Raw genomic sequence first — 15,043 nt, forward strand, 5'->3', positions numbered from 1 at the left:
CCATAGGGAATGGTGTATGTTCATTGTCTTTCTCCTGGCACTATTCTCATTTGAATTCTGCACTTCTTGATTTGGTCTTCCACTGACCTACTTGACTTTTTGCAGTATCAGTTTTACTGTTCGCTGTCCCTATAAGTTTCACTTCGGCAGTTAAGTTTTTCACAGCTAAGGATTTTCTTATTCTGGGATTGCTCCCTTTCCACAATAACTTGCCCTTGTTAACTAATGCAGTATCCTTTTGAATTTCACTGAGAAACTTCAAACTATATGAACACATCTTTTAGAATATCTACTCTTCCCTGTAGAAATTCCACTGGGGACTGCCATGCTGAGGAGTTTGTGCTCAGTCCTTACAGGAATGACATAATTAGTTCTGCATTTTAGAAAAATCATAAAGGCCTTCCTTGGTAGAATAGTTCATAGGGACACAATACTAGAGATAAGAAGTCCAATTTAGGAGGCCCCGACAATAATTCAGATGAAAATTGTGATGTACCGATAGTGCAGATTGGAAGTCAGATTCAACTTTTAAGGATATTTGGTAAAAACTAAAAGAATAAAACCTGGTGATGGGATTGGACAGTAAGAGAAAGGAAAGCATCTCCTATGAGCCACACGTTTTGGGTTTGGATAATTGAGTGGTTTCATTCACTATAACAGAGAATAGAAAAGGAACAAGTAACAAACAAGGAAAAAATATATATTTTATTTTGGACACATCGATTATGAGGTACCTACAAGCTATCTAAGTAAAGACGTCTTACAGGTTGTTAGAAATACTTGGAACTCAGGAGAGGGACATGAGCTAAAATTAATAGATAAGGGAGTCATCTGCGTGAAGGAGGCAATGAGGTCCTAAAAGCAAATGAGATCATCCTGTGAGAGTATATACGGTTAGGAGGGAAAGGACCAAGGATGGAGCTCTGGCAACATTGTTTTTCTTTAATCATGAAGGAATGGAAAAAGTATATGACCATCACTGTTTGTACAGAGATACGTGTGTGAACCCAAAGGTATTTCCCCAATTGAAAATGCTCAGTGGCTCATATTCTGGTCTTGATACATTTCGAGTGTAAGAGAGCTTCCTCAAAAGCTACTTTCTATGTACCAATATAATTTCTAGTCTCATCCTGTATTAGTCAGGGTTCTCCAGAGAGACAGAATCAATAAGATATGTTATAATTATATGAGAGGGATTTATTAGGGGAATTGGCTTATGTGACTGTGAAGAAAAGTCCCATGATAGGCCGTCTATAAACTGGATGCCGGTAGCATGGCTCAGTCCAAGTCCAAAGGCCTCAAAACCAGGGCAGCTGATGGTGTCCTTAGTGTAAGTTCTGGAACCCAAAAGCTGAAGAGTCTTGACATCTCATGTCCACGGACAGGAGAGAAGAGTGTATCCCAGCTCCAGCAGATAGAGAGAGAGAGCTTCACCTCTTTCCTTTGTCTTTTGTTCTCTCAGGACGCCCAGTGGATTGGATGGTTCCCACCCACACTGAGGGTGGGTCTTCCCCACCCAAGCCACTCAGACTCTCATACTAATCTCTGTGGGAAACACCCTCATGGACACACCTGAAAAGATTGCTTTACCGGGTTTCTCAGCATTCCTTCATCTAACCAAGTTGACACCTAGAATTAACCTTCACACATCCTAAAAGTGTTTTTCAGAATGCTCTCTATTTCCTCTGTGATTAGGCTGCATCTAGTTCAATGCTTTGGACCAAATCAAAGAATAAGGGGGCAGTTACCAGTAGAATCTATGATATGGGAGTCACAAAGCTGAGCCAAAATAATAATGTAAAGAACCAGTGCACCAAGAGATAGCATACACATCAATGGAAGAGAAGAGAAGCCCCAAAATAAAGAATCAGGGAAGCCAAACAAATATGAACTGCAAACCAAAAAAAAAAAAAAAAAAAAAAAAATGGAGAAGGGATCTGTGGTGGTCAGAGGCAAGCTGAAGTTGAGTTATAGCCTGGTTCAGGGACTAATTTCACCTTTAGGGTCTGTTAGCCCATTATGGTGTTTCTCACAGATGTGGCTTGGAACACTAAAAGGGTATTTTGGGGGAACCTGACCATACTAGACTAGGAAAGTGGAGTTGGTCCATGCTTGTGGCTTATTAATGGTTTCCATTGTTCTCCCCATTTAGGGCTGCAAAGTTGTTGGAGCAGCAGGATCTGATGAAAAGGTTGCCTACCTTAAAAAGATTGGATTTGATGTTGCCTTTAACTACAAGACAGTAGCGTCTTTGGAAGAAACTTTGAAAAAAGCCTCTCCTGATGGTTATGATTGTTATTTTGATAATGTAAGTACAAACTCGACTTAATATCTGATATATTAATAAAATACTGTATAAGGGAATATATTTCTAGAGTTTCCATCTATAATATATGAAGAAAGTACATATGCATTTGTTTAAAAAAAGCTTTATTGAGATATTCACACACCATATAATTCACCCACTTAAAGTATAGAATTCAATGGATTTTAGTACATTCACAAAATTGTACAACCATCACCACAATCAGTTTTACAGCTTTAGAATATTTTCATCACCCCAGAAGGAAACACTGTACTTATTACATTTGCAGTCCCCCCACCCCGACACACACACATTTTCCCCCAAAACAGTGGTCTTTTGTGACTTGTTTTTTTTTTCCCATTCTGGAAGTATATTTATTTATCTATTTATTTTAATTGAAACATGATTGAATATACATATTTATGAGGTACAGAGTTGAGTATTAGCATTTGTGTATAATATATGATGATCAAATCAATATTGTTCGCATGCTGATCATTACCAATCATAATTATTCTTTGCACCCATTACCCAATTTCTCCCTAACCCTGCTCTCCCTCCCCCTTTTCGCAGCTCCAGGAACCATAGGTCTGTTCTCTCCTTTTGAAAATTCATTGTATTATTTTGGTCTTTCCTTCCCTCCTTCCTTCTTTCCTCCCACTTATGAGTGAGGATGTGGTATTTCTCATTCTGTGCCTGGCTTATTTCACTTAACATAATTTTCTCCAAGCTCATCCATGTTGCTATGAATGGCAAAATTTCATTGTTTTTTTATAGCCGAATCGTATTTGATTGTGTAAGCCAGGTGCCAAAAAATAAAAATAAAAAATGTGATTGGTTTTTCGACTTAGCAAAATGTTTTCAAGCTCCATCCATGTTGCAGCGTTTATCAGTAAGTGCTTCATTCCTTTTTGTGGCTGAATAATATTCCATTGTGTAGATATACCACATTCTATTTATCCACTCATCAGCTGATGGGTATTTGAGTTGTTTGCACTTTTTAGTTATTATGTAGAATGCTTCTGTGAACATTCATGCACAAGTTTTTGTGTGGACACGTTTTCATTTCCCTTTGGTATACACCTACGAGTGGAATTGCTGGGTCATGTGGTAACTTCACGTTTAATGTTTTGAGGAGCTGCCAGACTGTTTCACAAAGTGGCTGCAGCATCTTTCATTCCCACCAGCCATGTACGAGGGCTCCAATTTCTCTGCGTCCTCACCAGCAGTCATTATCTTTTTGATTATCTAGTGGGTTTAAAATGGTACTTCATTGTGGTTTTGATTTGCATTTTCCTAAAGCTAGTGATATTGAGGATCTTTTCAGGTACTTATTGGCCATTTGTGTATCTTCTTTGGAAAAATGTCTGTTTAAATCTTTTGTCTATTTTTCAACTGAGTTATCTGTGGGGTTGTATGAGTTTTTTATATATTCTGGATATAAGTCCCTTATCAGATACAGGCTCATCTCATTATTTGCAGTAGTTAGGTTCTATAAATTCACCAGGCACACTGAACCATTGCTCCTAGGGGAAATATGTACATATGTGTACATATCTCCATTTATTGTAATCTTAAATCCTAAAAACAACTCATCCTAGTAGCTTCTATCTTCCTTATTTTACAAAGGAGAAAACGAGGTTCAGAAATGTTAAGTGGCTGGCTGGTTTCTCAGTACGTTAGAGCACGGTGCTGATAACACCAAGGTCCAGGGTCCAATGTACCAGCCAGCTGCCAAAAAAGAAGTGTTAAGCGACTTGCCTGCAGCCCCACTAGCTAATCCCTCCAGAGCTGGGATTCATACCGCATCCCACTCTCCCCAGAGCTTCTTTTTTTCCTTTTCTTTTTTGTGCAGTATGGGGATCCGAACCCATGAACCTTGGAGTTATAAGTCTAACCAACTGAGCTAACCGGCCAGGCCCAGAGCTTCTTGAATTACACTACACTGCCCCCTATTGTCTCCATCCTCTGGTTATCTCTATATGAGAGCTGAAACAAGAAGGCAGAGCATAGATAGCCTTGTTCAGCCTCAGCTGGGAACACTGAGTCTTTTTTGCTGCTCTGTGCGTGTTTGCAAATGACCAGGGAAAGCTCTGAGAGTATTGATTTTGAGGTTACAAATACATTTTAGTTGTGGAAAACAGTATGGAGGCTCCTCAGAGAACTGAAAATAGATCTATCCTACAAACCAGCTATCCCACTACTGGATATATACCCAAAGGGAATGAAATGAATATATCAGAAAGACACCTGCACTCCCATGTTCATCTCAGCACAATTCACAATAGCCAAAAGAAGGAATCAACTTAAATGTCCATAAATGGATGAATGGATTTAAAAAACTGTGGTATATATACACAATGGAATACTAGTCAGCTGTAAAAAGAAATGATATCATTTGCAGCAACATGGATGGAACTGGAAACCATCATGTTAAATGAAGTAAGTCAGGCACCAAAAGACAAATACTGCATGATCTCATTCATATGTGGAATAAAAAAAAAGTGGTTTCATAGAAGTAGAGAGTAGAATAATGGTTACCAAAGGCCGAGGGTGGGGTAGGGGTGGCAGGGAGAAGTGGTGAACTAATGGGTACAAAACTGTGCTATCTACCCTAAGTGAATCATCGTTCAGTAAATGCATGTATTGCAACAATACACTGTATCCCCCAAATATATACAAGTAAGTGTTAAAATATTTTGAATGACTTTATGAATAAGCACAAGCAACAGAAGAAAAAATAAATAAATGGGATTATATCAAACTAAAAAGCTTCTGCACAGCAAAGGAAACAAATAACAGAGTAGAAAGACAACCTATGGAATGGGAAGAAAATTTGCAAACTATACATCCGGTAAGGTATTAATATCCACAATATACAAGGAACTCAAACAACTATATAATAAAAAAACCAAATAATCCAATTAAAAAATGGGCAAAGGAGATGAATAGATACTTTTCAAAGGAAGACATACAAATGGCCAACAGGTACATGAAAAAATGCTCAGCATCAGTAGGCATCAGAGAAATGCAAATCAAAGCCATATTGAGATGTCATCTCACCCCAGTTAGACTGGCCATTATTAAAAAGACCAAGAATAACAAATGCTGGCGAGGATGTGGGGAAAGGGGAACTCTTCTACACTGCTGGTGGGACTGTAAACTAGCACAGTCATTATGGAAAACAGTATGGAGTTTTCTCAAACAACTACAAATAGAGCTACTATATGATCCAGCAATCCCACCACTGGGTGCATATCCAGCTCTATTTACAATAGCCAAAATATGGAACCAACCTAAGTGTCCATCAACAGATGACTGGATAAGGAAAATGTGGTATATATACACAATGGAATACTACTCAGCCATAAAAAAGAATGAAATTCTTCCATTTGCAACAACATGGATGAGTCTGGAGAAAATTATGATAAGTGAAATAAGGCAAAGAAACAGAAATACCGCATATTCTCACTCATAACTGGCTGCTAGGAAAGAAGGGAGGGAGGAAAGAAGAGAGGGAGGGAGGGAGGGAAGGAGGGGAAAGAGGGAGGGAGGGAATTGAGGAAGAAGGAAGGAATGAAGGAAAGAAAGAAAGAAAAGACCACAACAACACGTTGAACTTTTGTAAGGAGAGAACAAACCTAAGGATACTAGAGGTGGGGTGCAGGGAGGGAGGGGGTTGGGGAAGTGATAGGTTGAGCAAAGGGCATAAAGAAGTATCACGATTTGTAAGAATGAATATGCTAATAATAAAAAAGTCAATAGCAATAACATGAGATGTTGACAAAAAAAGAAAATTTAGTATATGTGCTGCAGAAGTGAGCACACAAAAACAGAATATTTAAAAAATGACATTAAATTTTAAAAATACTGAATTTTAGTAAGTAGTCCAATTCATAAATGTGGAATTCGCTAAAAATGAGAATCAACTATATGTGGTTTGCAAATATTTTTTCCTAATCTGTGAGTTGTTTTTCACTTTCTTGATGGTTATCTCTTAAAGCAGAAAAGTTTTAAATTTTGTTGAAGTTCAGAGTTTATTTCTTTATTTTGTTGTTTAGGCTTTTGGTGTCATGTCTGAGGAAGCTTTGTTTTACTCAAGGTCACAAGGATTTTCCTCTATGTTTTCTTCTAAGAGTTTTATAGTTTTAGCTCTTAATTCAGGTTTATGGTGCATTTGAAGTTAATTTTTGTGTATGGTATGAAGAAGAGATCCCGTTTCGTTCTTTTCCTTGTGGTTATCCAATTGTTCTGCACCACTTATTGAAAAGAATTTTCCCCCCTATTGAATTGTTTTGGCACTCATGTAGAAAATCGATTGATAGTAAATGTAAAAGTTCATTTTTGGACTCTAGACTCAGTTCCATTGATCTACATCTCTTTTCTTACACTGTCTTGATTAATTTAGCTTGTAGTAGGTTTTGAAATCAGAAAGTGTGAATCCTCCAACTTTGTTCTTCATATGCCTTTTGAATATTTTTCTATACATTTAGATTATAGGGCAGTGAGGTTATTGGACTGATCAGAAAACCCTAACATAACAATAAAGTAAAATTTATAAGTAATATAAGGTATGTTCCTAGAGTTAAATGGAAATGCCCATTTCTAATATCTTTTTCTAATGGCAATTTTGACCCTATTTTGCTAATTCAATCAGTTTTGTTACTGCTAAAACAAGCACTGTATTGTGAAATAATGATCATGACTCAATGGTTCTCTCGAATCTTCTAGTGTTTAGATTTTTTAGGGGTATTTTGTCTTTGTTTTCTTCCTGTTTAGGTAGGTGGAGAGTTTTCAAATACTGTTATCCTCCAGATGAAGAAATTTGGAAGAATTGCTATATGTGGGGCCATCTCTGTATATAATCATACTGGTTCACTTCCCCCAGGTAATGAACTCATGTACAAGATCACAGATGTAGGAAGACTGGACAAGAGGAAGATTTACAGATATTTTACAAACCAGCGACTAGCAAAATATTAGAAAGAGGGCTGGCCGGTTTCTCAGTATGTTAGAACGTGGTGCTGATAACACCAAGGTTAAGAATTCGGATCCCTTTACTGGCCAGCCACCAAAAAAAAAAAAGTGTGTGTGTGTGTGTGTGTGTGTGTGTGTGTGTGTGTGTGTGTGTGTGTGTGTGTGTGTGTGTGTAAAGATTTCCTGATATTGTTGATGAAATAGTATTTATTAAAATAAAAACATATTTTGTGCTAAATCAGCTTATATTAGATTTAGATAGAAATAGCATGGTCCAAAAATATGGAAGAAACACTTATAGCTGTTAAAAGTTTTAGTTTTTTACCTATCATTTTTGGCAAAGTTGTAAAAAGACAACCGTGATTTGATTTAGAAACAGAAACGGTCTGGCTGTTAACATATTAGGGTTCTACAGGATATTAGAGAGATTGCTGGCAGTGTGGGGACAGATAGAGGGGAGGGTGACTCAATATGGGTGAAGGGAAGGGCTGGCTGCCATGTCCTTCAAACAGTCTTGGGCAGTGCTTCCTAGTACATTTCCCTTCAGTTCCTTGACTGGCCTTGTTCTGTTTCTCCAGTGCCCTGCCGTGCCCTCCATCCCCCACTTCTCCACTCTCTTATGCCAGAACTGCCTCCTCCCCCCTTTCCACTCACAGAGGTCCAAAAGCAGTATCAATCAGAGAACTACACTGATTAAATCCCAATCCTGAGAGATGTTGTATAGGCCTCTTGTTTTACCAGTGGGGAGATCAATAGCTGAGAGGACCAGAGACTCCTTAAATCCAATTAGCGACAGACTCAAAACAAAGACCATTTTCTGAACTCCTCATACAGAGCTCTTTTCAGCAACAATGATTCTGTGCTGTTAACAAGATTACAGATTTATCTGTGGTCCCCCCAAAAAGGAGAAAGAAAAACAAAAAGGAATCTTCCAGACTCTAACCAAGATCTCGGCGACCATGAATCATTGGCTATTCATTCTGTGATGGGCTTGACTAATGGGAATGAAACCTTAGGGCCCCACTGGATGACAACACCACAGCTGCACTGAGGCGAGGCAGGCGGACTAGAGTGGAAGGGGCTGAGGAAGGACAGCTTGTAGATTCTCTCTCAGGCTGTGAAAAATCAAAGACACTACCTTCTCCAAGAAGGAAACTCTAGATTCACGTGGCAATCTTACTGTTAGGGACTTTTCCCCCCTATGTTTTTCAAATTGATGCTAAGCTAGAATCATGGGATATCATCGCCCTGCCAGTTGAGCAGTCTATCTCCAGGATGCATTTTCTTGACCATAGTCCAGGTAGGTCCAGCCAAATATCTTGGAAACAGTAACTTAATTTAGTCGTTTTAGCAATTAGTCTTTGGAAGTTCATTTGTTGATTTTTTTTGCGGGGGGGGGGGGGGGTGGCCAGTATGGGGATACATACTCTTAGATATTGGTGTTCTAGCACCGCACTTTTAACCAACTGAGCTGACCAGTAAGCCCCAGCCTTTGGAAGTTCAGCTGCTCAGATAGGTCTTTGAGACATCAGTTAGCCTTGTCTATCCCATTGTAATCAGATGGGATTCTGCCCTACCTCTGATGTCCAGAAATCCTAATATATTTTACCACGAGAATAGCTCAGAGGCAATTTCCACCAACTTTAATGCCACAGTTGCTTTTTCACTCTTAATAAACCAGTATTCCCATCAGGATTAAAAAACCCAGAAACAGTATCTCATTCTCATCCAAGATGAGGAAATGAAGATTCAAATCATTAACCCAAAAAGAAAAGGGACTGGTGGGGCTGGCTGGTTAGCTTAGTTGGTTAGAGCACAGCCTTGCAACACTAAGGTCAAAGGTTTGCTCCCCATATGCGACAGACGCCAAAAACAAACAAACAAAAAAACGCCAAAAAAAAAAAAAGAGAGACAGAGAGAAAGAAAGAAATGTGGTTGGTGCAGGTCTTCTGAAGAAGCACTCTTCTGCAGGACCAACCTAGTGTTGGATGTGCCACTCTCTTATGTCACTCTCATATCTCACTTGTCTTGCATCAGTTTTTTCTGGTTCAGGGCAAAGCTCCATTTTTCTGACTGCTAATGTTACTTTCTTCAGAGTAGTGAGTGGAAACTTTAGACATGAGTGATATCAATAAAGGGCACTGAAGATAGATTCTACCACTCACCTTGGTTCCTCTGGTCCTGATATTCCCTAGGCATCTTTTCCAGACTTCCTGGAACTTGTCAGACTATTCTCAGGTATCATTCCCTCAGTTTCTGGCCACTTAGGATCCTTGGTAAAATAAATCAGGTGACCAATATAACCTTTTCTCTCACACAGAAGAGTAGTTCCTTCTTTACAGGCTGTACGGGAGCCTGTGCTTCTTCCTAGGATGGTGGTATTCAAAGTGTAGGCCCAGGACCAGCAGCATCACCATCTCCTGGGAACCTGTTAGAAATATACATTCTTGGGGTCCACCCCAGATCCACAATCAGAAATTGGAAGAGGGCCCCAGCAATCTCTTTTTACAAGCCCTCCACGTGATTCTGATACACACTGAAGATTGAGACCTGCTCTCCAGGCTAACTCTTGGCATCCTGTAGTGGTGAGGGCAGGCGCAGATGTGGAAGGTGCTGAGTCTCCTTATCTAGTGTCTTTTACTGGTTCTAGCCTGGGGGTGGACACTGGTTGTTTTGCATCTCCCTTGAGACTAGAACAGAAGGAAATGAGCTTATGCCATGGAATGACTGCATTAAACCATAAAGAACATGCTAAATATTGGAAATATCGGGGGATCCATTCTTGGGTAGCACAGAAAATGTTTCATATGTTATCTTCAGGGCCTCTTTCTGTTCCACAGAACTGTTTGGAAAATTCTTGGTGGGTCTTGCTTCTGGCATGTGAGGGATGAATGCTCCCTGGCTGCCTAGCCTGTACGAGAGCTCCGAGTGTGTATTTGTTTCCTATGGCTACTGTAACAAATTACCACAAACGTAGTGGCTTAAAACAACACAAATTTATTCTACAGTTCTGGAGGTGAGAAGTCTAAAGCGGGTCAGCAAGGCTGCATTCCTTCTAGAAGCTCTAGTGGAGAATCTGTTTCCTTGTCTTTTCCAGTTTCTAGAGGTTGCCTGCCTTCCTTGGCATGTAGCCCCTTCTTCCATCTTCAAAGCCAACAGCATATGATCTTTATCTTTCTCTCTCTCTCTCTGATCTCTGCTTTCATCCTCACATATTTGTTCCCGACCCTGACTTTCCTCTTACAAGGGTCCTTGGGATTATATAGGGTCCACCTGTAAAATACAGAATAGTCTCCCCATCTTAAGGCTCTTAACTTAATCACATTGGCAGAGTTCTTTCTGCCATGTAAGGTGACATATTCACAGGTTCTGGGGTTTCGGATATGGATGTCTTTGGGTCCATTATTCTGCCTACCACAGAATGCATGCTGATCAGTTGGCAGCCCCATGGATCAGAAAGGAGTGGAGGAAATGGATGGGGGAAGCCCTAGGAGAACAGTGACAGGGACTTGTACCACTTGTGTGTTCACTACGGCCACCTACCTGTACCCTGTTGCTCAATTGTGCCCTCCTCTTTGCAGGTCCATCCCCAGAGCATATTATCTATCAGGCACTTCGCCTAGAAGGGTTCCTGTATAGCAACTGGCAAGCAGATGCCCGCCAGAAGGCTCTAAAGGACTTGCTGCAATGGGTCTTGGAGGTAAGGGGCTCCAGAGCCATCCCCTCTGATTGTCACTGGATCTCATTCTCTTTTGTCACGCAAGACTATCATTCTACCAATTCTTCCCTCTCAGCTACATCATCAGCTTCTCCCTGTCTATTAGATCACTGCCTTGAGACTACAATGAATACAAACATTCTTACTTTTCCCATCTTAAAAAAGGAAAACAAAACAAAACAACCCTCTCTAGACCTCATTCTGCTGCAAATACAGGTCCATTTCACTGCTCCCCCTTTCATAACAAAATCAAAATACCTGGAAGTGTTGTCTAGGTATTTCTCACTGCCTGCAGTTCTTCTCTCTCCATTCTTCCTTAACCCATGTATCAGGCTTTTGCACTGCTACCATGCCACCAGATTGCTTTTGTCAAGGTCATAGATGTCCTTCATACTGTGAAATCCAAGGGTCGAGTCTTTGATCACTTGGCTGTGGGGAATATTTGACAGAGTGATCACGCTCTCCTGCTGCTCTTGCTTCCCTGGGATTCCCTTGGCTCTTGGTTTTCCTCACTGATTGGTCCTCTGCAGACTCTTCTGCTAGCTCTTTTCTTCTTTCCAAATTAGTAATGGAGTGCCCCAGGGCCTGGTCTTCTCTATCCACACTCTATCCTTTTAATCTTTTTTATCCAGGCTCATGGCTTTAAATATGATCAGTATGCTGACAGCTCCCAAATTTCTGTCTCCAGCCTGGACCTAGACTGGCATATCCTGCCGCTCAACAGCTCCACCCGGATGCCTAATACACATTTCTGACTTAAAATGTTGAAAATTAAATATATTTTGATCTTTCCTGTCAAACCTGCTCCATATTCAGACTTCATCATCTCAGTTATTCTACCCGTCTAGTTGCTCAGTCAAACACCTTGGAATCATCCTTGGTTTCTTTCTCTCTCTCATACCCATGTCTAATCTGTCAGGAGATTCTGGTGGCTCAAAATATATACAGAAATACAAAATATTTACCTTCAAAATATATACAAAATCTCACCACTTCCACCTTCTCTGCTTCCACCCTGGTCCAGGCCACCATCCTGTTTAGCCTGGATGTTTGTAGTAGCCTCTGCCTGGTCTTCTATCCTTGTATCCCTACAGACAAGTCCCAGCATAGCAGCCAGAGTGATCTTTTAAAGCATAAATCAAACCATGGCACCCTTATGCTCAAAACCCTGCAAAGCCCCCCATTTCACTTAGAGTAAATCCAAAGTTCTTATAGTAACCTCCAGGCTGCACACAGTCTGGCCCCTGACACCTCTCTGATTTCACTTCTTAGTATTCACTCCCTTTGCTTACTCAATGCAGTCCCTTCCTCAACTCCACCCCTTGGTAACTGCTTCCTTAATTCTCTCCCCTCCTTCAAATATTTGTTGAACGAGGCAACTTTTAAAATAACCCTATTTTAAGTTGCACTCCCTTTTCATTACTGATCCTCTTTATCCTATTTTTATCCATAGCCACTAATCATTTTTTAACATAATATATAATTCACCTATTCATTTATATTTATTGTCCATCTCCCTCCCATGAGAATACAACCTCCATGAGGACCACAGTGTTCATGCAATGTTCATGCAATGTTTTCTGATATAGCCCCAGACCCCAGAACAGTGTCTGAATCAATGTAGTCACTAGACAAATATTGTTGAATGAATGAATGTTAGAGAGGTGCATGTATGTGCCATGGTTCTTCCAGATCCCAGATCAGAAAGAGCCTTCTTACAGCCATGTCTTTAGATCTGAAGAACGAAGCCAGTCCCTTGGTCCTGTACTGTGATCACTTTCCCACCTTACAGCATGAGCAGTTTTAGTCAACAGAAATCTGAATAACCAAGGTGCATTATTTCAGGTTTGGGGGTAAAAGCGATTCCTGGCCTATGATCATTTCCCAATTCAAAGAAATAAATTTCCCCTTCAGCAGCCACTGGAGCTTGGCGCTTTTCCTAGTCTAAAGCTTGGAGTGCTGGGCTGGGCTCTTTCCAGGGAGCTGGAAAGAGCTGAATTATTTTTCAGTTCCCAGTGTATAGCCTCTTTGTCCTTGTTGGTGAAATCAAATCCAGTCCATCCAAGATCACAGCTGACAACAAGAAACCACTATGCTGGTGTTCCTATTGCTTCCCTCTAACAAGATGAAGCTGATTATAGTTTTGTTTTAAGTAACTAGTGAGTTGGAATTATTTATTTCTCATCCTCCTTTTTTTCCCTCATCCCCTATTTTTTTTAAATATACTTTTTATTTTAGAAGTTTTAGCTTTACAGACAAATTGAGAAGACAGTACAGAGAGCTCCCATATACCCTGTATCTTATCAGATACCCTGTATCTAATTTCCCCTATCATTAACATTTTATATTAGTATTTGTATTAGTTTGCTAGGGCTGCCATAACAAAGTATGTTAGACTGGATGGCTTAAACAACAGAAATGAATTTTCTCACCATTCTAGAGGCTGGAAGTATGAGGTCAAGCTGTCAGCAGGGTTGTTTCTTGTGAGGCCTCTCCCTGCATCTTCACGTGGTCTGCCCTGTGTGTCTGTATCCTATTCTCTTATAAGCACAACAGTCATACTGGATTAGGGCCCACCCACATGACTTCATTTTATCTTAATTACCTCCTTAAATGCCCTATCTCCAAGTACAGTCATATTCTGAGGTTGTGGGGGTTAGGACTTCAACAGATGAATTTGGCGGGGAGACGCAATTCAGCCCAGAACAATACTCACTGTCTGTTTTTAACCTTTGAACTGGATTCTAGCTTTCCACCCTATCCAGATTATTTGCCTCTTCAAGAGCAGGAATGAGCTGGAACTTTCAAGTCATGGGTTCAAATTCCATCTTCCCTACTTTCTGAGTGATTTCATGCAAATAATTTCATTCATAAATCCATAATGGGTGTTAAACCACCACTGGAATACATTAGGGAAAAAAATGGTGTCAGATAACTCAGGTCTCTACATGAGACCTCTTAAAAAAAAAGATGTAAATCAGTCCTGCTTAGTAGACTGTGCCTTGTAGTATGAAAACCTTCCTCACTAACATGAACGTTTCCCTCCCACATTCCTAAACAAACGTTAGATACGTAGGGAAAGAGCCTTGGCTTGAGGGGGAAACAGTTATTAACTGCTGTGGTGTGAAGGGTGCTTCTCTTTCATCTACTTGCTCCTCTTCTGAGGTCATTACATTATTAAACTGTTCTAGACAATCTACTTAGATATTGTGACATTTCTCACTGTGATCTGACATCTGTTATTAAATTCTTCTTACGTGTACTTTACAATCTGTTACATACACTGTGTATGTGGATATTGCCCCCAATTGACTTCAAGTTTATCACAGACAGAGCCTCCATCTCATATGTTCAAGGTTCCCATGATGTACCTGATAAATTTGTTGCTAGGATGAGAAGCGTATATAATTTGGAATATGAAATTAACTTATTAAATTTGTTGTTGTTTTGATACAGCGTAAAATCCAGTACCATGAACACATCACTGAAGGATTTGAAAACATGCCAGCTGCATTTATGGGGATGCTGAAAGGAGAGAATTTGGGAAAAGCCATAGTGAAAGTATAAAAAAAAAAAGACATAAGGAATCTGGAGATCATTTAGATGTTTACTTAACTTGTTTATTACCATTTAGTAAAAGTGCACACTGCCTTTAATTATCTAAGAAATAGTAACTGTAATGAGTTTGACCTGCCTAATAAAATACATTTAAGTGGTATTAATTAGTGATGGAGAATGAAATTTCGTTCTTAACAACCAGTCACCTCACAACAGTGGCTTTGGAGTCAAAAAATTTACTGCCTCTGTGACCTTGGACTTCTGATTTTCCATCTGTAAAGTGAAGATAATAACATCTGCTTCATATACATGTTATAAATTTACTTGAGACACCAGCATGATGTCTGGCCATATATTAGGAACTCGGAAAATGCTGGTTACCTCCCTCCAGGTATCAGTGAATTTGAAATCATACAATTACCACCCCTATAGCTTATGATTATACCAGAAGAAACAAACATTGGTGATGCACAGGGGTCTCAGGG

At 39.9% G+C, this 15,043-nt stretch overlaps 1 protein-coding gene across 1 annotated transcript in view; it reads left to right on the plus strand.

Annotated features, from left to right (window-relative positions):
- The window catches only part of PTGR1 (prostaglandin reductase 1), a 31,762-nt gene extending 17,021 nt beyond the window's left edge, over window positions 1–14,741 (plus strand). The window contains exons 7-10 of the mRNA XM_063082340.1: window positions 2,153–2,308; window positions 7,085–7,193; window positions 10,864–10,982; window positions 14,457–14,741. Coding sequence (XP_062938410.1) covers window positions 2,153–2,308; window positions 7,085–7,193; window positions 10,864–10,982; window positions 14,457–14,567 — 495 coding nt within the window. The 3' untranslated portion in view covers window positions 14,568–14,741. The remainder of the gene's footprint in view (window positions 1–2,152; window positions 2,309–7,084; window positions 7,194–10,863; window positions 10,983–14,456) is intronic.
- The last annotated feature ends 302 nt before the right edge of the window (window positions 14,742–15,043 follow it).

Source organism: Cynocephalus volans, chromosome 17 (assembly GCF_027409185.1).
Source record: "Cynocephalus volans isolate mCynVol1 chromosome 17, mCynVol1.pri, whole genome shotgun sequence".
Lineage (NCBI taxonomy): Eukaryota > Metazoa > Chordata > Mammalia > Dermoptera > Cynocephalidae > Cynocephalus > Cynocephalus volans.